Source organism: Oratosquilla oratoria, chromosome 4 (assembly GCF_046742065.1).
Source record: "Oratosquilla oratoria isolate Oo_2021 chromosome 4, ASM4674206v1, whole genome shotgun sequence".
Lineage (NCBI taxonomy): Eukaryota > Metazoa > Arthropoda > Malacostraca > Stomatopoda > Squillidae > Oratosquilla > Oratosquilla oratoria.
In genome coordinates this window covers 59,244,783-59,269,782 of record NC_134780.1, presented here as the reverse complement: position 1 = coordinate 59,269,782, position 25,000 = coordinate 59,244,783, and the positions used below count along the sequence as shown (strand labels likewise).

At 39.6% G+C, this 25,000-nt stretch overlaps 1 protein-coding gene across 1 annotated transcript in view; it reads right to left on the bottom strand.

Annotated features, from left to right (window-relative positions):
• Positions 1-12,623, bottom strand: part of LOC143024509 (uncharacterized) — a 14,238-nt gene extending 1,615 nt beyond the window's left edge. Inside the window, exons 1-3 of the mRNA XM_076183319.1 lie at positions 12,384-12,623; positions 4,467-4,660; positions 560-2,024 (exon numbers count right to left, since the gene is read on the bottom strand). Coding sequence (XP_076039434.1) covers positions 560-2,024; positions 4,467-4,660; positions 12,384-12,623 — 1,899 coding nt within the window. The remainder of the gene's footprint in view (positions 1-559; positions 2,025-4,466; positions 4,661-12,383) is intronic.
• Between the last annotated feature and the right edge of the window lie 12,377 nt (positions 12,624-25,000).

Sequence of the window (25,000 nt, the reverse complement as noted above, 5' to 3'; positions counted from 1 at the left end):
AGCTTATTTGGTAAACTACACCGGCCTGTTGAGTAGGTTCTTCGGTGTCTTTTACTTTGGTGAGATTTCTGCGTAAGGTGTTGTGGGGTTTGTGTGCTACTTATATTCCTTTGTCACGTAAGACTCTAGCAGTAACCTCTGAAGCTCCTTTGATGTAGGGGATAGTGACTCTAGGCGTGATATGTGTTCTCTGTTGTGGGGTGTCGGTGGGTCGTGCTTTTGTCCATTTCCGTATGGTACTGCTAGAATAGCCGTTGTTCCGGAAGACTTGTAAAAGGTGTTTTCTTTCGGCCTTCTTGGATTCCACAGAAGAACAGACTTTATCTACTCTGTTCCATAAAGTCCTGATCACACTCCTTTTGTGGTAATCTGGATGGTAGCTATCAAAGTCCAACAGTCTATCAGTGTGGGTGGGCTTTCTGTAGACACTTGTACCAAGGGTGTCACCTTCGCGCTTGACGCAGACGTCCAGGAACGGCAGTTGGAAATCTTTCTCCAGTTCCATTGTGAATTGAATGGCCGGTTCAACACTGTTGATGTAACTGAAGAAAGGCTCCACGTCCTTGCTGTCCAAAATGGCAAACACATCATCGACGTATCTTGTACACAGTTTAAGTGAAGAAGGTGCAGCGCTTAGAAGTTGAGCTTCCAGTCGCTGCATCACTACTTCAGCCACCACAACTGAAATAGGCGATCCCATCGGTGTGCCCTTACGCTGGTGGTAGGTGTGATCCCTGAAGCGGAAGTATGTGGAGTCAAGGCACAGGGATATGAGTCTCATAAGTTCTGACACGGAAAGTTTCTGGTTATCCAAGAATCCCCGGTTGTCCTCCATGGCCGACTTCAGCGCACTTTTGGCCAAATCTCGTGGGATGGACGTAAACATGGACTGAACATCGAAGGAAACCAAGACATCCCCTCTCCTTAAGTTAAGTCCTTTGATTCTTTCAATGAAGTCAGCCGAATTCTGAAGCATATGAGGTGAATCAGTCACTAGAGGTCTGAGAAGTTTAGCCAAGTACGAAGCCAGATGGTATGTCGGAGAATTTCTAAAAGCTACTGTGGGTCGAAGGGGGATATTTTCTTTGTGGACTTTTGGTAACCCATAGAACTTAGGGATGGTAGAATCTCCTGGCCTCATTTTCTTCCACTCGTCATCATTCATGATCCGATTTTCTCTGAGTTCTTTCAGCTCTCGTTCAACTTTGGCCTGTAGCTTCTTTGTGGGGTCTTGAGGTACGATGGTGTAAGTCTGGGTATCTTGAAGTAACGCCAGAGCCTTCTGGTCATAGTCTTCCTTGTCCATAACGACCGTTGACCTCCCTTTGTCGCTGGTTAAAACAACAATTGAGCGATCTCTGCGTAGTTCCGCTAAAGCTTTGGTTTCTTCAGTGGTCAGGGAACGACTTGTCTGTTTGGATTTCAGTGCTCCTACGATTTTGGTTCTGACGGCCTGTTTGTCCTCAGAAGTGCCTTCCATCAAGTTCACTCCTAACTCTGCAGCGGCCAGGAATTCAGCGTGGTTGACTTTGCCTTGAACATTAAAGTTAAGGCCCCTGGCCAGCACATTATTTTCTGCATCCGAAAGCTGTCTACTGGAGAGATTGGTCACCCACCTTGCAGGAGCAGGTGGTCTAATGTCTAGCAACCGTTGGAACTTGGACTCAAGGGAACTCCGCTTGTTTGAAGACTTGGACTGGCTGAGATTGGAGATCTTTTCAAGTATTGTGTCAAAATGGGTTGCCTGTAGTAAGGAGGCGCATTGGTTCTTGAAGGTGGTGATGTCTCTATTGAAGCGATGGATTCTACTGTGATGATGGTCTATGGCGCATTTTAGAAGTCGGCGACCACAGCCCTCTGCTTCTTCTTTGGCTTTTCTAGTGTTGACAGGAGGTCTAACTCTAGCGAAAGAGGGGAGGGTATTGCGATTGCGGCACATTTGACAAAAACGTAGCTGCTCGCGGATGACGGATTTTTTGAGTTCACAGTTCTCCCATTTCCTGACTGTGTTGAGCACTTCAACACTGTAATGTTGGTCAATGTAAGAGAAGATTTGGAATCTGGGATCCATATTAGAAAACAGTATACAAACATACATACATACAAACATATATATATATATATATATATATATATATATATATGTGTGTGTGTGTGTGTGTGTGTGTGTGTGTGTGTGTGTGTGTGTGTGTGTGTGTGTGTGTGTGTGTGTGTGTGTGTGTGTGTGTGTGTGTGTGTGTGTGTGTGTGTGTGTGTGTGTGTGTGTGTGTGTGTGTGTGTGTGTGTGTGTGTGTGTGTGTGTGTGTGTGTGTGTGTGTGTGTGTGTGTGTGTGTGTGTGTGTGTGTGTGTGTGTGTGCAAATGCCTTTGCACATGTGTATGAATAAAACGTGAAGGGTTTGAATTACTGATTGATAGAAAAAACTAACAACACTCTATTAGAATATAACATCTACTCCGTAAGTACCTATTACAGAGACTCCCTGCATCTGAAACACTATTCAATATCTCTGTTATGAATGGACTGCCGGCTTCGACAAAGAACTATTTTTCCATAACTCTCATAGCCCTTATGAGATAAATTGGCCATTGTGCTCAAGTGCAGCAGTATTTATTGTGTTTGAAGCGTCTGTGTAACTAACCATACACTCAACATCATAATGAAATCGAGGAAGTTTGAAGAGCGAAGCACGAACACAATGTACTATGGCTCCGGAACTAATTCTCTACAAATTCTCTACAAATTCTCTACAAATTTTTTCGTATCTATGAACGTACTCTCCTGATCACAAATAGACCAAACGCTTCACAGAGAGAGGATCAAAGCCGTCCTATATCTCCCCGTGTTTACGCTCAGTGAACCTGCCTGGCCCATCCTCTTCAAATTCCTCAAATAACTTTCATGAATTTATCCAGAATAGCCAACAGTAATATGTCTCTTTCATAGATTCAAACAGCATAACTAACGTCATATCTAGGAATAGATATGTATAAGAAATACAAATGATAGAGATACTGTATATGCTTCAGGACATTACGTGCGTTGGCTATCTTTATGCAATACATATTTAGTACTACATAAAACATATATTAATAGTACTTATGGCCTTTTTTCCTTACATAGAGATGATTGAGTCAAGCCACGCACACGCACACTTTATTCACAATTAAATATCAGTTAATACCCATGCCTTATGTACCCATAAACTGCACAATATAAAATATTAATAATGCCGTTCCAAAAACCATGCTAGTCACAAACAACTAAGTATTCCCTTTCTACGCCAGCACTCAAGAGAAAGAGAGGAGGAAGGGAAAGAGAGGAAAAAGAGAGAGAATGAAATTCACCCCCATTTATTTTTTGGGTACAACACTCTTGCAGTTACTGTCTCGTCAACAGAAAATGTCCTTCCACGGGAAAAAACGATGTTTCAAAAAAGGAATAATTTTTCCTTTGTATTCCACTGTATATTCCATTCGCCGTTAAATGCCAGTCCGGAGAGACTGATATTTGTTGCTGGTAAGTGTCCATAAAGGCTACGGGACGTGGGCCTGTTCCGATCTATTCGTACCTTCCACATCAGTTCAACCTGTTTACGGATGACCTGGCTTGAGAGAAGAGGGCATTGTTCACGATATCTGTGGTCGGTCGGTCTTGCACTGACCTAGTACATTAAGTCTCACATCTAACAAACGTATCCCCCTTCTCGCTTTTGTGTTTGTAAGAATACATCGTTCGTTAGGATACAGAGACGGTATACCTCCATTACAGTCGTTAACGCTGGCCGCGGTGGATGTAATTAGTAATAGTAATGGAGCCACGAAATGTAAATGGCAGGAAGCCCTTGTTCTGTTCGGTGCTAATGCGTCATTATTACTGGATAATGTTCACTTGAGGTTAGTTAAACAGGAACTGTGTTCACTAAACTATATCACAACATAACTACAGCCCTAAAGTAAAAGAAAGAGGCACTTAAACTAATATCAGAAACCAAGCTAGGTACGGTCACGCACACACACCACTACTCCGAACAAGAATTCACTCGCTATTGAATCTTCTGGAAGCACCTGGGGCCACAAAGGGTGGCGTTATGTCGTCATTCTGGACAACACGGTTCCTCTGACTCGATGTACTGCATTTTTTCCAATTCTCTATTAATTTACGCGTGTTTAGCCGTGAGCCCACTACCGGACTACCAACTTACCCCTCAGAGACGATACAGCCTCTGGATCTCACCACGGTTGGGTTAGTTTATATAAAAGGTTCAAAGTACACGTAAAGTGTCGAATGTGTCAAAATGGCTGTGGTTGAGTGGAGTTTGAAACCAATGTCATTAATTCGATCATACTGATTAGGTGCCAACACTGAAACCCTACGCCTCTCTGACATCCGCCGTTGCAGAAAGGGGTTGGGAAGCTATGAAAGTGTGACTTGAGCAAACATTTAGTATACCACGGAGCTCAAACCCGGGACTTCCGCGTGGCTGGAATACTATTGTTCCATGAGGGCTCCCACACCTGGCCTTAAATATGTGCATATTAATACATGTGTACATGAAAACTGGCACTAACTTCAAATTGATTGAATCTGTATCATATATGACACATAACAAGCCCACAGAGACATCTGGCAGTCTGACCATTGCTGAGATATGACAGTACTAGTCATAATATTACACCATTAGTACAATACACATGTAGTCTATGATTGTAATATGAAATCTTACATTGCTGGACAGTTATAAAATTTGTCAACAACCTACAGATAATGATGATATAAATCTTTAAGAATCAAGAAATATCCCGAACGAACGTCTGATTCAAGTGCATTTGCTGTATATAATTTCTGAAAAAAAGGTTCATATTCTTAGAGATTCTTGGAATTTAGAGTTTGTCATAAAGCTTCCAAATTCCGCTTTTCAAATAGGAAACGAATATCTGAAGAATATAGATCTCGGTGTCATTAATTTCTATACAGAATACGCTAAGCCTTCGTTAGACAAATTTGCCATTTCTCTCTTCTTAGTGTTGTATTGATTCATTGAAATGAAATCTGAAAATTCGTCATTTCAAGAAAAGTCTTAAAATTAAGCTGAAAAAATCTTTACAAATATCAACCTACGTGACTCTATTCATCTGGCAACCAACCCCTTCAACCTCCATCCTCTTTTTTTTTTTCCATCAATTCCCAAAACAAGAACCGGGAAAGTGATGTCAGCTGGAGACCTTTTGGCCCAAAACATTTCGGAAATATTGGAGAGGGAAGTCTAGAGAAATTGACGGCCTTGGTATCGGCCAAACGTTGAGCTGGAACGAGAGGCTGGAGGGGGAACTTCATCCATAGCCACGACAACTTGCTCCAGAAACTTTATTCTTTTTGACGTCAGACGATTTTATTCATCTTCAGGAACGCCAGTGACATGACAGGCTTTATTAATATTTTTCCTACGGTCTCAAGCTTAAGAATATATGATTTGATCTACAACATTTTAAAAAGCGTCCCCATAACGAAGAGATTAAAGAAGGTGTAGATACATCGGTCAAACTAACCACCTGATTTGGAAATGCTACAAGGAAGTCTGTAAAAAAAATGACAAAGAAGAGACTGAAGAGAAGAGTAGAGAGAAGTTAAAGGGGGAGTGGAGAGTGGAGATGGGGAGAGGAGGAGGGGAGGGGAAGGGGAGGGGGAGGGGAAGGGGGAGGGGGAGGGGAAGGGGGAGGGGGAGGTGAAGGGGGAGGGTGGGTGGTGGATAATGGAGAGTTAAATGGAAGGGCGGGTTGGAAGAAAGAGGCGGAGGAAAGGTTGCAATCCCGTAGCTAAAAAAAAAAAAAAAAAAAAAAGTGAAGAAAAGATGATGGAGAGCTCTTTCGACTCAATGGCTCCTTGTCGGCTAAGGAAAAAAAAGTCCCTGAAGTCAGAACAGATTCCATTTGTACCAAATGACTGAAAGGATTATGTGAAGCAGTTCCCACCTTTTTACAACATCAGCGCCCACCATCTGGAAAAAACTCAATGTCAACGTGTCAAAAAGCTAAACACGAGTAAACGATTCTGCCAAGATTCCGAAAGATTTCTCTAAAAAAAAAATGCAGTTATACATTGAAAACTGGATTCACGAGAAAGAGGAGTACGAAGTCTTGAAAAGAGAACTGAAGTAACAGAAGCCAAGAATGAGATGGAGAAAAATGGGTAAACCAGGAATGGAGAAGAAGGGTAGGAGCAAGTGTAGAAGCAGGGGTGGGGGAGATAAGGAGAAGGAGAAGGAGAGAGAGAAAGATAAAATAGTTCGGAAGAAGAGAGTGAAGAAGAACAAGAAGGAAGAGGAAAATAAGATGAGGAAAAAGAGTAGGAGAGGAGGAGGACAGGGAGGAAAAGGAGGAGGGGAGGAGGGGAGGAAAATGAGGAGGAGGAGGTGAGGAGAAGAAAAAAGAGAAGGAAGAAGAGAAAGAAGAGAAGGAATGCGGAGGAGAAGGGGTAGATGAAAAAGAAGAAGAATGTTTGAAGGAGAAGAGGGGGAGATAAAATGATAAAGACGAAAAGAAACAAAAAGAAAAGGAGAAAAGATATAGGAGAAGAAGAAATGGCAAAAACAGGAGGACGAGAAGATGATGAAAAAACAGGTAGTGGAGGAGGAGGAGGAGGAGGAGGAAGAGGAGGAGGAGGAGAAAGAGCAGGGGAGGAGAAGGACGAGAGGAGGAGTATAGGTTGGGAATACTGGAGGAAGAGGAAGAGCAGGAGGGGGAAGAAGAGGAGGGAGAGGAGGAGTATAGAAGAAGGAGTATATGAGGAGGAGGAGGAGGAAGAGTAGGAGGAGTAAGAGGAGGAGGGAGATGAGGAGTATGGGTGGAGGACTCTGTTAAGGCAAAGGTGTAAAGGGTGAGGCGCTACGGGAAGGGGAATATGAAAGAGTCCGTTCAGGAGGACAAGATACAATTAGAAGGACGACTGGACCTGTATTGGGGAGAGAAGAGAAGGAAAAGCATGAGGCGGCGAAGGCGGAGGAGAAGGGCGAAAAAGAGAGGAGGAGGAGATAGTGAAGAAAAAAGAGGATGAGGAGGTAAAGAAAAGAAGGAGGAGGTGGAGGAGGAGGAAGAGGAAGCCAGGGAGGAAGATGAAAAAAAGAGATAGTAGGGAAGGAGGAATAGGGGGAGAAGGAGAAAAATAAAGATGAAATGGAAGAAGAGGAGGAGGAGGAGGAGTAGGAGTTGTAGGAGGAACAACAGGAGGAAGAGAGGAAGGAGTAGAGAGAGGAAGATAAAGAGAAGGAGGAGGAATAGGAGGAGGAGAAGGAGATATGTGTATTGGTGTCGTCAAGCAGGATATTTACTCAAAGGCATACGAAATTGAAATATATGGTACATTTTATTTGATGTCATTTTTTATGAACGTTCTCCAAAGTGCATACAATTTTTTCTGACGGCCCTCGAGGGCTTAAAGAACACTGAAGTGCACACTAAGCCTCTTTGGAAAAGGTTAGTGACTCACACACGACCTACGCTCCATTATCAGTCTCTGCTGTACATCAGAAAGACCCTGTCAGCTTCTTTTTCTTGGATGAGAGATCACCTGGAACTAGAACGTCTGTTCAAGTTCTCGTCAAAAACAGACAAATCCAACACAATTAAAAAGACAACAAGATGAGTGGTGTACTCAGCAAGACTGCTCACATATACTCTCTCATCACGAGAATATCAAGTTTTATTACAAAAATAAATAAATAAATAAATAAATGAATAAATAAATGAATAAATAAATAAATAGATAAATAAATAAATTCATTCATTCATTCATTCATTCATTAATAAATAAATAAGTAAATAAATGAATAAATAAGTCCACTGAATACAAGACAGACAGGGAGATTATTATACATCACCAGGAGAAACATACGCCTCATCATCGACTACAAGACAAAAGAAGAAAGTAGGCTGTAGGCCTTATGGTCTCTTGCACTGTCAAAAAACCACTGTGTTACTCTACAAAACTCTCCTCACGTGGTAAGCGTTAATTGGTAACATCATGAATAATGGCAGGAGACAAACACTCACCGCTTTTCCTTTCCAGAAGTCTACTTTATTTCGACAAAATAACCATCTGCAGACACACAAGTACAGAATTCCCGATCTTTAAATCAACGTATAGAATATCAAACCCTGTAGCGTAAAAAAAATCAATAAATAAAAAAAAAAAAATCAACTCCAACCCGGGAAAAAAGGGGGTCCGCCGCATAAGATCTTGTCAATGTGTATATTTGAGTCGCCATCTCCTCGTTAGATCAGCTTTGATGAAAGACCCAGGAGTTCTGTAACGTCGCTTCCACTTGAAATATTCCTGTAGAAATTCTACCAAGGCCATCAAAAAATCATGTGCAATAGACAAAACATTATATTTTCTTTAATTCACATTATCATAAATATATAGTACAAACACACACATACACAAACACAAATGCACATACATCTAGTTACATATATATATATATATATCAATCAATCAAATCAGCCATCCTGAGTCCACTGCTGAACAAAGGCCTCCTTCATAGCATTCCATGATTCACATTACCGTGCCAACCTCTGCCACGTCACTCCTGTAAACTTTTCAATCTCGTCTCTCCATCTCCTGTCTGGTGTCCCTCTTCCACGCTTCCTATCTCGCGGCCTCCAGTCAGTAACACACTTGCTCCATCGCTCGTCATTCGTTCGCACTAACTTACCTGCCCAATTCCACTTCCTCTCCTTCACCGCCTTCACAATAACTTTCACTCTAGTCTGCTCTCTCACCCAGCTTGCTCTCTTTTGGTCTCTCAGCGTTATTTCCATCATTGATTTCTCCATTCTCCTCTGTACAGTCCTTAGCTTTGTTTCCATGGCCTTCGTCAGTTTCCAAGTCTCACACCCGTAGATTATAGCTGGCAGAATGCATTGATAGTAAAATTTACGTTTCAAACATAAAAGTAGGGAGCCTCTCAGCATTTTATTACACTTACCAAACACTTTACAACCAATTGTAATACGTCTTTTGATTTCATTATCATGATCTTTTGTCACTTTCACCATCTGGCCTAAATAATTATACTTCTCAACTTCTTCAAGACTCTCACCATCAATTACAATCTCTTTACTTTGAACTTTTGCGTTGAACATTACTTTGGTTTTGGTCTTATTCATTTTTAAACTTACTTTGAGAATTTCCTTGTTTAGATCACTCAGCATCTCTTGCAAGTCTTCTGCTCTTTTTGAAATAAGAATAATGTCATTCGCAAATCTTACGTGGTTCAAATATTCGCCATTAATCTTCAAACCTTTCTCTTCCCAACTCAACCTTCTGAAAATATCTTCCAAGCAATCTGCAAATAATTTGGATGAAATGGTATCGCCTTGCCGTACTCCTTTTTTTATCTTGGTCTTTTCTGAATCTTTATGTAGTCGAATTATAGCGGTACCATTCGCATAAATCTTTTCTAAAACCCTTACGATCTGTTCGTTTGTACCTTGATTGCGTAGCGAGTTTACTATTGCTATTTGTTCTACCGAGTCAAAGGCCTTCTCGTAATCTACAAAAGCTAAACAGAGAGGTATATTGTATTCTGTTGTTTTCTCGATTAGTTGGTTAATCGTCTGGAAATGGTCTCTAGTCGAGTATCCGCTCCTAAAACCTGCTTGTTCTCTCGGTTGGTTTCCATCTAAATCTTGACTCAGTCTATCTGTAAGGATCTTGGAGTATACTTTATATACATTTGATAGCAAGCTAATCGGTCTATAGTTACTAAGGTCCTTCTGGGTAATGGATCAAGAAAAAAGTAAATACACGTTGGTAATAGGCGACTTCAATGCTAAAGTTGGAATGAAGATGGGATACGAGTTGTGCATTGGGAAGTTTGGAGTAGGCGAAAGAAATGACAGAGGCGAGATGTTAGTAAATTTTGCAGAGAACTACAAAATCAAGATAATGAACACTTTCTTCCAAAAGCGCGTAGGTCGTAAATGGACCTGGAGAGGTCCAAATGGAGCAACAAAGAACGAAGTAGACTTCATATTAGGAGATGAGAGAAAGAGCATTAGCAATGTTACGGTCATAAATAAAGTCAACATAGGTAGTCATCACAGAATGGTAGGTTGACAGCTAAATTCAATTTCAGAGCCGAGAGAAAATCATATCTATACATACATATATATATATATATATATATATATATATATATGTATGTATGTACGTATGTATGTGTGTATGTATATATGCACACACACACACATATATATATACATATATATATATATGTATATATATATATATATATATATATATATATATATATATGCAATAAAAACACTAGGAGTGTGTGTTCACAAATGCGTAAGTAACCACTAGGAAAAGTAAACTAACGAAGCATCTGCACTGAAGATGTAATTATAAGAAAGCGCTCTGCTTCGTTAGTTTACTTTTCCTAGTGGTTACTTACGCATATATATATATATGTATATATATATATATATATATATATATATATATATATATATGTGTGTGTGTGTGTGTGTGTGTGTGTGTGTGTGTGTGTGTGTGTGTGTGTGTGTGTGTGTGTGTGTGTGTGTGTGTGTGTGTGTGTGTGTGTGTGTGTGTGTGTGTGTGTGTGTGTGTGTGTGTGTGTGTGTGTGTGTGTGTGTGCAAAATATATATATGCAAAATATATATATGCAAAACATCCTAGACGGGGCACACGCGTGGGAGCAACAGTGGCGCATTAAGACCAACGCGTCGAAATGCAATGCTGTACACTTCCGCTGCAAACGAACCAACAGAACAATCACAAACACTCCTCTTAAAATAAACAACACAAACATCCCAGCGAAGGACCATACCCGTGTGCTGGGTAGCACACTTGATAATGGCCTTACCTGGACCCCACACTTCCGCAAGCAGGGAGCGAAGGCTAGGGCTGTGCTAGGTAAGCTCAGACGCTTCAAAACTGCAACACTGAGAACCAAACGTCGATTGTACCTAGCCCTCGTCAGACCGATTCTGTGCCAGTCCCCGGGACTAAGCCAGCTGACATGTGCCACTAATAACTACGAGCATCAGAAGGTTCAGAATGCCGCTGTCCAGTTCATCACGGGCTCGCGATGGAGCGACTTCAGAACCACTGAGTCTCTACACCAAATTTCCAACATCCGTCCACTCAACCAACACAAACACAAACTTCACTCAAGACACCTAGAAAAACTGCACGCCAAACACAAACATCTGATACAACATATTACACCTAGACCACACCGTACAGACTATCTGTCAGCTGCGCCCGTCCCACGTGCGGTGTACACGATAAAACGTGTATAACCGCACCTACAAGTAACACACCCCTTCACCAGCTTGACTGGTGATAACCGCAATAATGTAATAATAATAATAGTAATGGTAATAATAATGATAATAATAATAATATCGATATTCAAACCCGACCTGGGGTAAAACAGGAACTCTCATGCCTTACCTGGGGCTAATCAGGAACGCCCTCTACACGCGGGAAGTGAAATCTACTCACTAACCGTAAATTACACACATACACCTCTCACGAACATAGCCGCATCCCACGCACAAACATATACATTTCCTTTTTCTTCGACTAAAATTCGTTTCCTTTCTCACTTTCTCTTATACTACATCTTCTCATTTCAGTTTACCTCCCACTAAAGATTTTTCCGTTTTTCCCCCTTTCTCTCCTACTACGTCTCCTACCATTTTCCAAACTTTCGTTGGTGATATAATATGCTCTTCCTCCCGGCATTGGCGCCACCGTCCAAGTTCCTAGCCCAGTTCTCCTAAAGCCACGACAACAAACTAGCCCCTAATCGCTCGCAATTCGCCCGGTGGCAATAGCCCTCTTTTATACACTACTATCTTTTCATTTTCTAACAGACATTCTTCCCCTCCCACAAAACCCGATCCCGCGCAAGCGAGGTGGTCTTTTCTTGGAATCCAGAATCCAGAATCTACTGAAGAGGATTGCAGTTTGCAATCGAAATATATAGATTCCCCGTTTCCAGTCTTTTCTACTCCTTCAGTGGTTTCTACGTTATTGACAAATGTGTGATTACATTTTTCACCTGTAATATATATATATATATATATATATATGTGTGTGTGTGTGTGTGTGTGTGTGTGTGTGTGTGTGTGTGTGTGTGTGTGTGTGTGTGTGTGTGTGTGTGTGTGTGTATTTATATGCATATATGTATATGTACATGTACATGTATATGTATATGTATATGTATATGTATATGTATATGTATATGTACATGCATACGTATGAAAGCTTCGATAATTGTTGGCGACGTTCTGAGCATCGATCTGCATACTATCAAGACAAGTCACTGAGTGTAGTATGATAGTACGAACATGATAGAATCTGAAGTTTGGTTTTTGCATGGTGGAATTTCAAGAAGCGTTAGGAGCTGGTAAGGGAGCTTCATAGTGTGCCTCGGTGTGCTCTCAAAAATAATTCTAATGTGCGTTTCTCTCATGCTAGGTACACGTTGTTTTTCTCTTATTATGAGAGCTTCTGCTATGAGTAGGTTATTTTCATTGTGAAGATTATGTAGGAGTTCTATTGATTCAACTGTTCCTTGACACATGATATCATCTGAAAAGTTTCCGTGCGTTCTTTAATGTAACCGTTTCGAAGTTTTGCTGTTAATTTTTCTTAGGGAGTTGTGTTATTGTTCCTCATCAATTTATATCATTGAGAAGCCTCTTTTATTGGATCTAAATTCGGAAACTCCATTAGACTTTTGAAGTGAATTAGGTCAAATGTCCAATATTGTTGGATATAAATAGGTTATTAGTCACTCTGTTTCTATAACCAATTATGTTCTTGACAGTGCCTTCTGGCACACTGTATTTTCAGCGATTTGTTATTATTTTGTCTATTACTCATTCATAAGTTTTATGGGCTATGGAAATTCGAGTTCAGTAGAAGAGTGTGTACGTATTACCTGTTAGGTTACTGTCCAGTTACACTGTCTTGCTGATGGACTGTTTCAACGGTCAATCAAATTCAATAGTGTACAATGATGTCATACTAATACATGTACTCGTATATATGCATATATGTATATATATATATATATATATATATATACATGTACTTATGAAAACACATACACGTATTTATATATATATATACATATATATATATATGTATATATATATACATATATATACATATATATAAATATATATATATATATACATATATATATTTATATGTATATACTTATATATATATACATGTATATATGTATATATATATATACATATATATATATGTATATATATATTCATATACATATATATACATATATATACATGTGTATATATATATATATATTAAAAGTGATGGCTAGTTGTGCATTAATAATTTTCTTAATGGTATTTTCCATATACCTTATTAAGGATTTGTTTTCCTTAGGAAGGAAATTTATGACTTGGCTGTATGTAGTCATATTAGCTAGATCGCGATTTCGGGTTCAAGACCCTTCTTCAGTAGCTATAGGGATAAGAATTAATCCAAAGATTCTAGTAAAGATCTAAGTTTTATACTAGAGTTCCTATACTTGCTAATCACTGGGGGAGGTCACCTGGTATTACGGGCAGGGACGAAATGTCACGTGCGCTAGGGAGCCTCCGGGTTTGTGTTGTGGCGGAATGTGGCGTTTTGTCTCGTAGTTGGACGAGTGGCGTTTTGTCTCGTATTGGCGTTTGTGATGTTATGTCTCATGTTATTATTTGTAACGGTTTGTCTCATGCTTGGAAGGGCTCTAAGGTCTTCTGCTTGTACATTTAGGTTTGGGCTCAACTCTTTAATATACAACGTCTATCGTCTATCGTCAGTACATAAATCCAAAATCTCGGTGTTTTTCTCTAGAGTCTCTCTTGCTAGTGTTATGCCGTGGGCTTCTCTTAAGTGATTTTTAGGGGCTCCAGATGTCAGGTGGTATGAGAGGCGACGGGATAACCTCATTGTCGTCATGCCAATATAGGTGGATGGGAGGGCTTCACAGTTCCCTCGTGTACATGTGAACCTATAGATGACATGTGATTTCTGAAGTTCCTTTCTCTCTTGTAGGGGGCTGTTTCTAATAAGAAGGTGGCTAGTTTTCTTAGTTTTATAATAAATCACTAGATTTAGTATATGGAAAATACCATTAAGAAAATTATTAATGCACAACTAGCCATCACTTTTAATGAAACATGCATTAGAGAAAAACTCCTGCCTAAATACACTGACAATATATATATATATATATATATATATATATATATATATATATATATGAAGATAGGAGGGTGGTAAAGAAACACACAAGTCAGAAATGAGTTTATTCCTCTAACGTTTCGGCTTTTACACCTTCTTCAGAGAGACTACAAAGATCAAGGGGCTACAAGACTATATATCGTCCGGAGGGCGTCTCCTAGTTAATGATCTGGTGGACGATCGGTCCGCTGACGATTGATCTCCGGACGATTGGTCCGCTGACGATTGATTCGCGGACGTTGGGTCCGCTCTATGTCCCGCCTCCTCATTTTCTCGTGGCCAGTCGTGTACTGAAAAATTCGGCCCCTATTTTAGATTAGCTGATAAAATCAAGACTTCTTGCATGAAAGGAAAATGAGAGTGGTGATAAGAGACAAACATTCTAATAGGATGATGTGATTAGTGGAGTTCTACAAGGAACAGTACTGGCCCCAATAATGTTTACTATATATATATTAATGATATGGATAAAGGAATTGAACGTTATATAAGCCACTTCGTAGACGATGCAAAAATGTTGAAAAAAGTGAACATCGAAGAAGATTGTGAATCACTGTAAAGCGATATCAATAAACTATGTGAATGGAGTGTGAAGTGGGAGATGGAATGCAACATTAAGAGGTGTAGTATAATGGAATTTGGACGAAGCAAAAAAAAAAGAATAGTGGTATTATATACATTGGGAAAGGAAGAAATTAAAAAAGTGGAAAAAGAGAAGAACCTGGGAGTTATTATTATGTCATTAATATGTCCCCTGAGAAACATATAAACAAATTTTTTGGAGAAACTTATAACTTAGTAAGATCAGTCAAAGTGGCATTTACATACCTGGACGAAGAAATGGTGAATAAAATACTAATTACTTTAATAAGACCAAGATTGGAGTATACAGCGACGACGTGGTCACCAAGTACAAAAACAAATGTATAACAAAACTTGAAAGAATACAAAGAGCAATTACGAAATTGGCACCAACGCTCTCAGAACTTATGAGGAGAGGCTGGCAAAACATGAGCTACAGACATTAGAGCAAAGAAAAGAGAGAGGAGACTTGATAAATATTTATAGAATCATGAAAGGTATGAAAATTATTGATAAAGAGGATCTAATAAAATGGAATAGTAGAGATACAAGAGGACATGGAAAGAAAATAAAGAAAGACAGTTATAGAAGAGACCTGAAAAATAACAGTTTTTCCCACAGGACAATAGACGTTTGAAACAGATTAGATGAGAATGTGGTGTGTGCAAAAACGATACACGAATTTAAAAACAGTCTAGATAAAACGAGATATGGAGACGGGACATCACGAGCATAGCTCCCCTTCCCGTTAAATACAGCTAGGTAAATACAATTAAGTAAACACACACACACACACACACACACACACACACACACACACACACACACACACACACACACACACACACATACACACACATACACACACACACACACACACACACACACACACACACACACACACACACATATATATATATATATATATATATATATATATATATATATATGTACATACAACTATATATATATATATATATATATATATATATATATATACTGTATATATATACATATATACTTATAAAATTCTGATCATCTTGTTTGTTATCTTGTTTGAAACCGTCACCCAGCCAATCAGAAGAAGAGATATGATGTCACGAATGAGGACCAGCCAATCAGGAGAAGATTTATGACGTCACGACTGAGGACCAGATAATCACAAGAAGAGATATGACGTCACGGCTGAGGACCACCTGATCAGAAGAAGAGACATGACGCCACGACATCATATGATACGTAGTGTTTCAAGCAACGACAACATGACGTCACAATTTTCTGCATTTCACTTCATATAACAACGTATCATCTAAATTTTTATTTGACCCAACATATGTAGATATATATATGTATATATATACATATATACATACGTATATATCTATGTATATATACAGTATATAGTTATCTATATACTTATAAAATTCTGATAATCTTGTTTGTTATCTTGCTTGAAACCGTCTACTGAAGAAGAGATATGACGTCACGACTGTGGACCAGCCAATCAGAAGAAGAGATATGACGTCACGACTGAGAACCATCCAATCAGAAGAAGATATATGACGTCACGACTGAGGACCAGCCAATCAGAAGAAGAGATATGACGTCACGACTGATGACCAGCCAATCAGAAGATGAGACATGACGTCACGACATCCGCTCTGTGGGTCCCAAGGAACCCCAGCGCTGAGCACGTGACGTCACAACTGCTAATTTTCCAATTTGCCAATTTTTTATTTTCCAATTTTCCGATTACATATTTTCTGAACATTAATATTTAAAAGTTTCAGATTCAGTATCTAAAAGTATAGACAACTCCTGAATTAGCATCTATGAGGCATAATGAGTTTATTAAAATATTACGAATCGTATAAATCATATGATGCGTAGTGTTCTAAGAAACGGCATGCCGTCACAATCTTCTGCATTTCACTTCTTATAACTAATCAAGTTACTGCCTTCGTCTACTGAATAGAGGTAAGTGCTCTAAATTATAATCAATTTGATATAGAAACTTATTTTCTGTTATGCATATTATACGGTGATAGTGACATAGTATATCTATCATAAAGTTCATATTTACAAACATTGCTGCTAGCTCAAGTCCCATAGGTCTCCCTGAATGATAATGATAATAAGTGGGAGTGGGATTGGGAGTGAGAGTGGGATTGGGAGTGGAATGACGTGACGTGACATAACATAGGCATAATTAAGGAGGCTCTCTTTATTTAATTTCTTGAGAACGCCTGTATCTAGTTTACTTTCCTTCTAGAGAGCACGAGAACCGCACAAAACTGGTAAGTCTTAAGCTAATAATATTAAAGTGTTTTTAAATCATTCAAATTGTACAAAGAATGTTGTAAATATAAGAGCATTGTCTTAATAAAGATTTTATTTACCATTTCATTAACAACGTATCATCTAAAATCTTATCTGACCCAACAGGTCACGGGTGGTCTAGTATACTTATAAAATTATGATCATCTTGTTTGTTATCTTGCTTGAAACCGTCTACTGAAGAAGAAGAAGAAGAAGAAGAGACATGACGTCACGACTGAGGACCAGCTAATCAGAAGAGATATTACGTCACGACTGAGGACCAGCCAATCAGAAGAAGAGATATGACGTCACGACTGAGGACCAGCCAATCAGAAGAGACATGACGTCACGACTGAGGACCAGCCAATCAGAAGAAGAGACATGACGTCACGACATCCACTCTGTGGGTCCCATGGAACCCCAGCGCTGAGCACGTAACGTCACAACTGCTAATTTTCCAATTTGCCATTTTTTTTTTTCAATTTTCCGATTACATATTTTTTTACCATTAATATTTAAAAGTTTCATATTCAGTATTTAAAAGTATAGCCAACTCCTGAATTAGCATCTATGAAGCATAATGAGTTTATTAAAATATTACGTAAAATATTATGTATGTATGTATGTATGCATATATGTATGTATGAAAAATATCCTGTGGCAGTTTAAGCACACTAGGCAAGAATTACATTGATGACAGCTACTAAATATTTCAGCGGCTTTGACCTATCGTTTTTCGCTCATATTTCCGAAATAATCATTCACATCAGCATGGTATATTAGCACAGCCTAATTCACACCCTGCCCTAATTTTTGACGTTATAGTGCATTCACAAGTGTATTTAATTACGGTGTTTACTCCTGATATTAAGTGTGTCGTAGCCGACACCCGTGAAGTAAATCAAACAAGTGAAGTTGGGATACGCGAGGTAGTTTGTGATGACGTCATGACTTCGCCTGTTTGATTTACTTTACGGGTGTCGGCTACGACACACTTAATATCAGGAGTAAACGCCGTAATTAAATACACTTGTGAATGCACTATAACGTCAAAATTTAGGGCAGGGTGTGAATTAGGCTGTGCTAATATATCATACTGATGTGAATGGTTATTTCGGAAATATGAGCGAAAAACGATGGGTCAAAGCCGCTGAAATACTTAGTAAGTGCCTTTTGTCGTAAATCCCTCATTTCTATAAATACATAAAGCAGGAACATGACTAACCAGGAAGATTATCTAAATTCAGCCTTAAGCGAAAGACTATACTTGTGTGTGAAATATAAAAGTATGATGACAGCGTACGGTATTACAGTCCTTTGATCTTCTGCACTTTGAACTTCTAACTTGCTACATAACCTTGTGGTCTCGGATTAAATCGAGAATGGCTGGTCAGAACTCCCTATAATCTGGTGTACAGCACAGGGAAGTAGATGTACGTGCAATATGAAAATAAAAAAGGAGAAACTGATCATACTGGGCCAATGAAATAATAATAATGATGATCAGAAGTATGAGGAGGAAATAGAAGGATGGGGAGGAGTAAATAGAAGTGGCTGGAAAGAAGTAGATGAATATTAAGAAATGGAGGAAAGAGAGGAATATACGAAGATTAAAGAGAAAGAGGAGAAAAAGAAGTGGAGTTGTAAGACGAAGCGAAAATTAGGACGAAGCAAAAAAAAAAAAAAAAAAAAAGGGGGGGGGGAGGAAGACGAGGAAAATGAAGACAGGAAAAAAGAGTAGCAAAAAAGAGGCAATGGAAAGAAGATGATGATGATACGGTTTATTGTCACGAACTCCCCCCTATCGGGAGGCTAGAACGGTACCCTTTACAGAGGACTTCGAAGCGTGGAATTCAATGAGCCATGTTTTGGTTCAACTTCGCCGGAGGCAGGATTTGAGCCACCATCCCCCCCGACCTTCAACGTAAGTCACGATCCCATAGCCCGCTCGGCCAGCAAAGAAGATGTAAATGGAAAAGAGGAAAGTAAAACTGAAGTAGAGAAAAGAAAACGAGAGCTGGAAAATGAAGAGTAGTAGAAGAAAATGAAGAAGCAAAAGAGGTATGACTAGAAAGAGTAGAGGTAGCGGAATGAAAAGAGGAAAAAGAAGGAGAATAAGAAGAAGAAAAAAGAGGAAATAAAGGGAAAGGGTGAAGTAAAATGGGAAGGATAAAGATAGGTATGGAGGATGAAGAAGCAAACGAGGACGACGCAGAGACACGCCTCCAGACCTGTAGCACAGCAGGAAGTCTCGATGTTGAAAGAGAACGAGCTGCTGAAGGAAGGAGGAGAGTGTGGAGAAGAGGAGGAAGAGGAGAAGGAGAAGGAGGAGGAGGAGGAGGAGGAGGAGGAGGAGGAGGAAACGACGAGGAGGAGGAAGAGGAGGAGAAGGAGGAGGAGGAAGAGGAGGAGAGGGAGAAGGGAAGAAATAGTGGGTGGAGGTATGTCAGGAATGATTATTCTTTGGATGTAAGAGACAAGATGTCCCTATTTGACTCGTATTTGTCTAAATTGTCGCCATAGACCTTCAGATATGAAAGGATCTCAGTTTATTCTGTTCATCTTTGGGATTCTACATTTGAGTCTTATATGTACTCAGACTGCTGCCAGGAGGTTTAATTTAGCTGCTTTAACTCTTCACAGGGAGAGGAATAAGTCTTGGTGGCTGATTTGTTTTTTATCTTTGCCCCTGGAATCTTCAGATTACAGAAAATTCTTGCCCGTGGTGTGTTAAAGAACCCCACATGTCTACTTTAATTATTATGGTTTACTTACCGTCAGACCGCCTCAATTATCTAAAAAAAAACACATGGAGACTTTTTTAGTATAAAACCCAATGACTATTTTTCCCAGAAGATGCATATTTTTTTTATCTTCTTCTTTACTTACCGTTAGACCGCCTCGATTATCTCAGAAAAAACACATGGAGACTTTTTTAGTATAAACCTAATGATTATTTTTCCCAGAAGACGCATATATTTTTTTTTATCGTCTTCAAATGATGAAGAACATAAGCGAAAGCCATTGTGAACGATAAGTATCTTCTTCAAATGAACTTGTTCCTGCCCTGCACAGAGGGTTCGCCAAAACTGCATAAGTCTGTAATCGTTTGAAACTCTTCGCAAGCCACAGGATAAGGTTAAATTGATCTTGTTTCGGCTGACGTCGAGTTGAACTCTCATAAGTAGGTTGTGATTAGCCTTCCCCTGAGCAGAACAAAATCCACAGGATATCTCTTTCTCTCTATCTCTCTCTATCTCTCTCTATCTCTCTCTATCTCTCTCTATCTCTCTCTATCTCTCTCTCTCTCTCTCTCTCTCTCTCTCTCTCTCTCTCTCTCTCTCCTTTTTTTTAACGTAATCATTTAGGTGGTATACTTTCGCCAAGGGATGAGCAATTGGTTACAGCCTGATCGTCACCTTTGACCTCTGTTCTCGAAAAGCCATGTCAACCGGTAGACACCGGGTAGTATAGGGATTAACCGAAGTAATTTTGTTCCCGAAAGCACGATTACGGCAGCCGAACCAAAATCTTCAGAGGATGTCACTTTAACGAAGAGGGTTGGATATGTCCTCAACAAATCCTTCATGCTGAAGGGGAAAACAAATAACAATTTTGAAGATCCCCTACATGACCTCCGGCCTATCCAGGGGACCCCTGGTGGGGACGATACAGCCCCTGTACATATTGACCCATTAAACATATTTTGATTAGTCTAAAGCCAGGTCAACCCAACCTTCGACAAATTCATTCATTTGAGAATAGTTTCCGTCAAAATGTTACCCATTGTATACGTCAAGGAAATGGAGGAAAGATTTTTTTTTTCGTAGTATAATATGATAGAAAAATACAAGCCCACCTGCTCAACTGAAGTCTCCTATGCTAAATTAAATCACCAGACGCTTATAAGAATAAAACAGATTATACAGGTCGCTGTGGTGAAGAGGATCAATCGTACTTGGCAGAGGGAACGCCATTTCTCAAAATGGGATTGATGTTTTCCAATCCCCTCTCGTGCGTGGGCGACGCTCTATTAGCAGAACGGATTTTTCAAGAATTATATGAAAAACCTCGTGTAGGCTACATCACCAAGGCGATGAAAAGGATACGACAAAATTCGAGGAACAGGCGACTTAGGGACAATGTCAGCTTCACAATTACACAGAAAATGAATAAAAACACATATAAGAGCCACAGCAAGAAAATAACATAGATAAGAAAAACGACATAAAAAGACAAAGATAAATGTTGATAAAATAAAACCAAAGAAAGAAAATGTGGTGGTAGATCAGAGTGACTTTGAGATAAAAGGAATACATATGTTGAAAAAGAGTAAAGTAGTGGACGATACATGTAGCGATACATATTGAAAATTAAACTGAATACACTGTTAGTAGAGAAGTCACAATATATGACTCAGAAGGCTCGTAAAGAGAAGTATCTTTTTCTCTCTTTCTGTATCTCTATCTCTCTCTTTCTCTCTTTATTTTTATCTGTCTGTCATTCTTCCTGGAATAATCTATCACCATGTAATCCCCCCCTGTTTTTAAACGACTTGAATACTTCATCTGTCACCGAATCTATATATTCACGTTCAAAAGTGTCATCCTTACAGTAACTCAAAACAAGGAAGCCCTTTATGGAACGGTTGCTCCATCAAAAGCCGTTATCACAAGACAGACCTCTACGTTTAAGGTTTCTGTTTTTAACCCTTTGCACATATAGGAGCAAAGATTGCTCATTTTTACTCGTCCGCCATTATATGATAGATATCTAATTTCGGGGTTTCTGTTTTCGATTTTCTTTTCTTTCTTCTTTGGTGAGTACTTTCTCCCTGGTTCTTCTGCAGGTGTTTTTTTTTTTTTTTTTTTTTTGAGTAGGTACTTATAAATTTTATGGATTTTTTTTATTATTCCTGGGTGTCAGCCGTCAGCCTATTCAGATAACGAAATAGTTTTATAGATATATCTAATATAAAAAATTTTAATGGTTGCTTACGCCGTCCGGTGGTAATTCGGTCACACCTTCGCGTTTGGTGGTAAATCGGTTACACCGCCAACTACGGTGAAGAAGAAGAACTCGAAGAAGAAGAAGAACTCGAAGAAATCGAAGAAGAAGAAGAGGAAGAACTCGAAGAAGAAGAAGAAGAAGAAGAAGAAGAAGAAGAAGAAGAAGAAGAAGAAGAAGAAGAAGAAGAACTCGAAGAAGAAGAACTCGAAGAACTCGAAGAAGAGGAAGAAGAAGAACTCGAAGAAGAAGAAGAAGAAGAAGAAGAAGTAGAACTCGAAGAAGAAATCGAAAAACTCGAAGAAGAAGAACTCGAAGAACTCGAAGAACTCGAAAAAGAAGAACTCGAAGAACTCGAAAAAGAAGAACTCGAAGAACTCGAAAAAGAAGAACTCGAAGAACTCGAAAGAGAAGAACTCGAAGAAGAACTCGAAGAAGAAGGAGAACTCGAAGAAGAAGAACTCGAAGAACTCGAAGAAGAACTCGAAGAACTCGAAGAAGAACTCGAAGAACTCGAAGAACTCGAAAAAGAACTCGAAGAACTCGAAGAAGAACTCGAAGAACTCGAAGAAGAACTCGAAGAAGAACTCGAAGAAGAACTCTTTATTTTCCAAAAAAGGGGCGTAGCCCAGGGCGCGCAGCGCCGCAGGCCAAGGCTCCCGGCGTAGCTTAGCCGGCGCAGCCGGTGGGCTTGTTTATAAAAACAAATCCTCTTCGTAAAAAAAAAAAATCTGAATTACGAAGTGATTAGAGGGCCTGTTTAAGACTTGGATTCGGGATTTTTTTATAATTAAACATTAACTCACATATCATTCACACGTTTTTTTCACTTAATCTCTGTCTGAAAACTGCAGCTCTCATCGTCGGTAACTACAATGAGTTTCTCCTATATCAGGTATCACAGATATGCATTATAGTCATAAGAATGTAAAAATGATGGAGACTGAAAGAGACCATTAGGCCTGCACTAGGCAGTTCCATGTCCATTACCACCTGTCTTTCCCATCCTTGGTTATTCTATTCACTTAACGAGACGGCTGCTCTGCGAGGTGGCTAGATACTGAAATCAGTTACATGTTGACTTTATAGCGGGATTCGAACTGGTCCCTATCGAGCTTAATGACAACAAAACTCGGGGTTCTAGTCCATTGAACCACATGTCTCCATCAGATAAATAGATCAGGGTAGTGTGTGTGTGTGTGTGTGTGTGTGTGTGTGTGTGTGTGTGTGTGTGTGTGTGTGTGTGTGTGTGTGTGTGTGTGTGTGTGTGTGTGTGTGTGTGTGTGTGTGTGTGTGTGTGTGTGTGTGTGTGTGTGTGTGTGTGTGTGTGTGTGTGTGTGTGTTGTGTGTGTGTGTGTGTGTGTGTGTGTGTGTGTGTGTGTGTGTGTGTGTGTGTGTGTGTGTGTGTGTGTGTGTGTGTGTGTGTGTGTGTGTGTGTGTGTGTGTGTGTGTGTGTGTGTGTGTGTGTGTGTGTGTGTGTGTGTGTGTGTGTGTGTGTGTGTGTGTGTGTGTGTGTGTGTGTGTGTGTGTGTGTGTACGCGCGTGCGTGCGTGTGTGTGAGAGCATAAACAACAACGAAAAGTTCCTACTTTCCTGGTTCAAGTTTACGAAATGATTGATCCCTGCATTGAAGAAAAGATATGGGCGAAGATATATCATCACCATTCACCGTAGAATGACAAACTTTTTTATGATTTACGTCGCTGGTAATGTCCAAAGTGCGTGTAGACCGAAAATGTATCTTGTTTTTGAAGGATACCCCTGCGATTAAAAACAATTGTCATCATTGGTGATGTACTGTACATTAATGAAGATAGATGTGTGTGTGTGTGTGTGTGTGTGTGTGTGTGTGTGTGTGTGTGTGTGTGTGTGTGTGTGTGTGTGTGTGTGTGTGTGTGTGTGTGTGTGTGTGTGTGTGTGTGTGTGTGTGTGTGTGTGTGTCTGTGGGTGTGTTTGTGCGTGTGGGTGTTTATATATATAATTACGACTACAGGCTCGTCGTAGTGAATGTTTCATTCAGACGCACACGCGCACATGTGCGTATGTGTACCTTGGACTATACCGGCCTTTCCCACGGTAGGCTTGGTGGACTCTCGGCATCCAACCGTCGGTAATTGGCGTATGAAGACTATTAAAGTGATGAATTATATATTTATGATGTATTCCGTTATTTTTGTGCTCTGTCAAACATATTCTATACATTGCATATAGATTTATGTATGTATATTATCTTGTGGATCTATCTTGTCAATCTTAGGAATTGATTTACGTAAGATTAGAGAAATTACATATTCTCTTAGTTTTCGGACGTCGGTGAGAAAGATCTGTGCCTACGTGCGGTAATCGACGTATGGAGACTCTCAAAGTGATGAATTCTATTCAGACGTATTTCGTCTTTTTTGCTTGACAAACAATTCCATACATTGCATATAGATTTATGTATGTATCAACCTTGTGGATCTATCTTGTCAATCTTAGGAATTGATTTACGTAAGAAAAAAGTACATGAAATCTAAACAATTTACCGTCGTTCTCGGACGCCGAAACGCCGGTGTGGGAATTCGTAGCTTACATGCGTTCTGGAAAAATTTACTTACCAAAACTTTGGCAACGGCGTCCCTAACGTCCCTCCTAACATTACATTTACGTACGTATAGATTTTTCATATAAAAACTAGCCGGCTAAGTTTCTGCTTATCTAAGATTGTCAAGGTAACTTTATCAAAATATTATTATGGGGGGTCTATTCATTGGGATGTAAAGAATATCTGTGTATGTACTAGGAAGA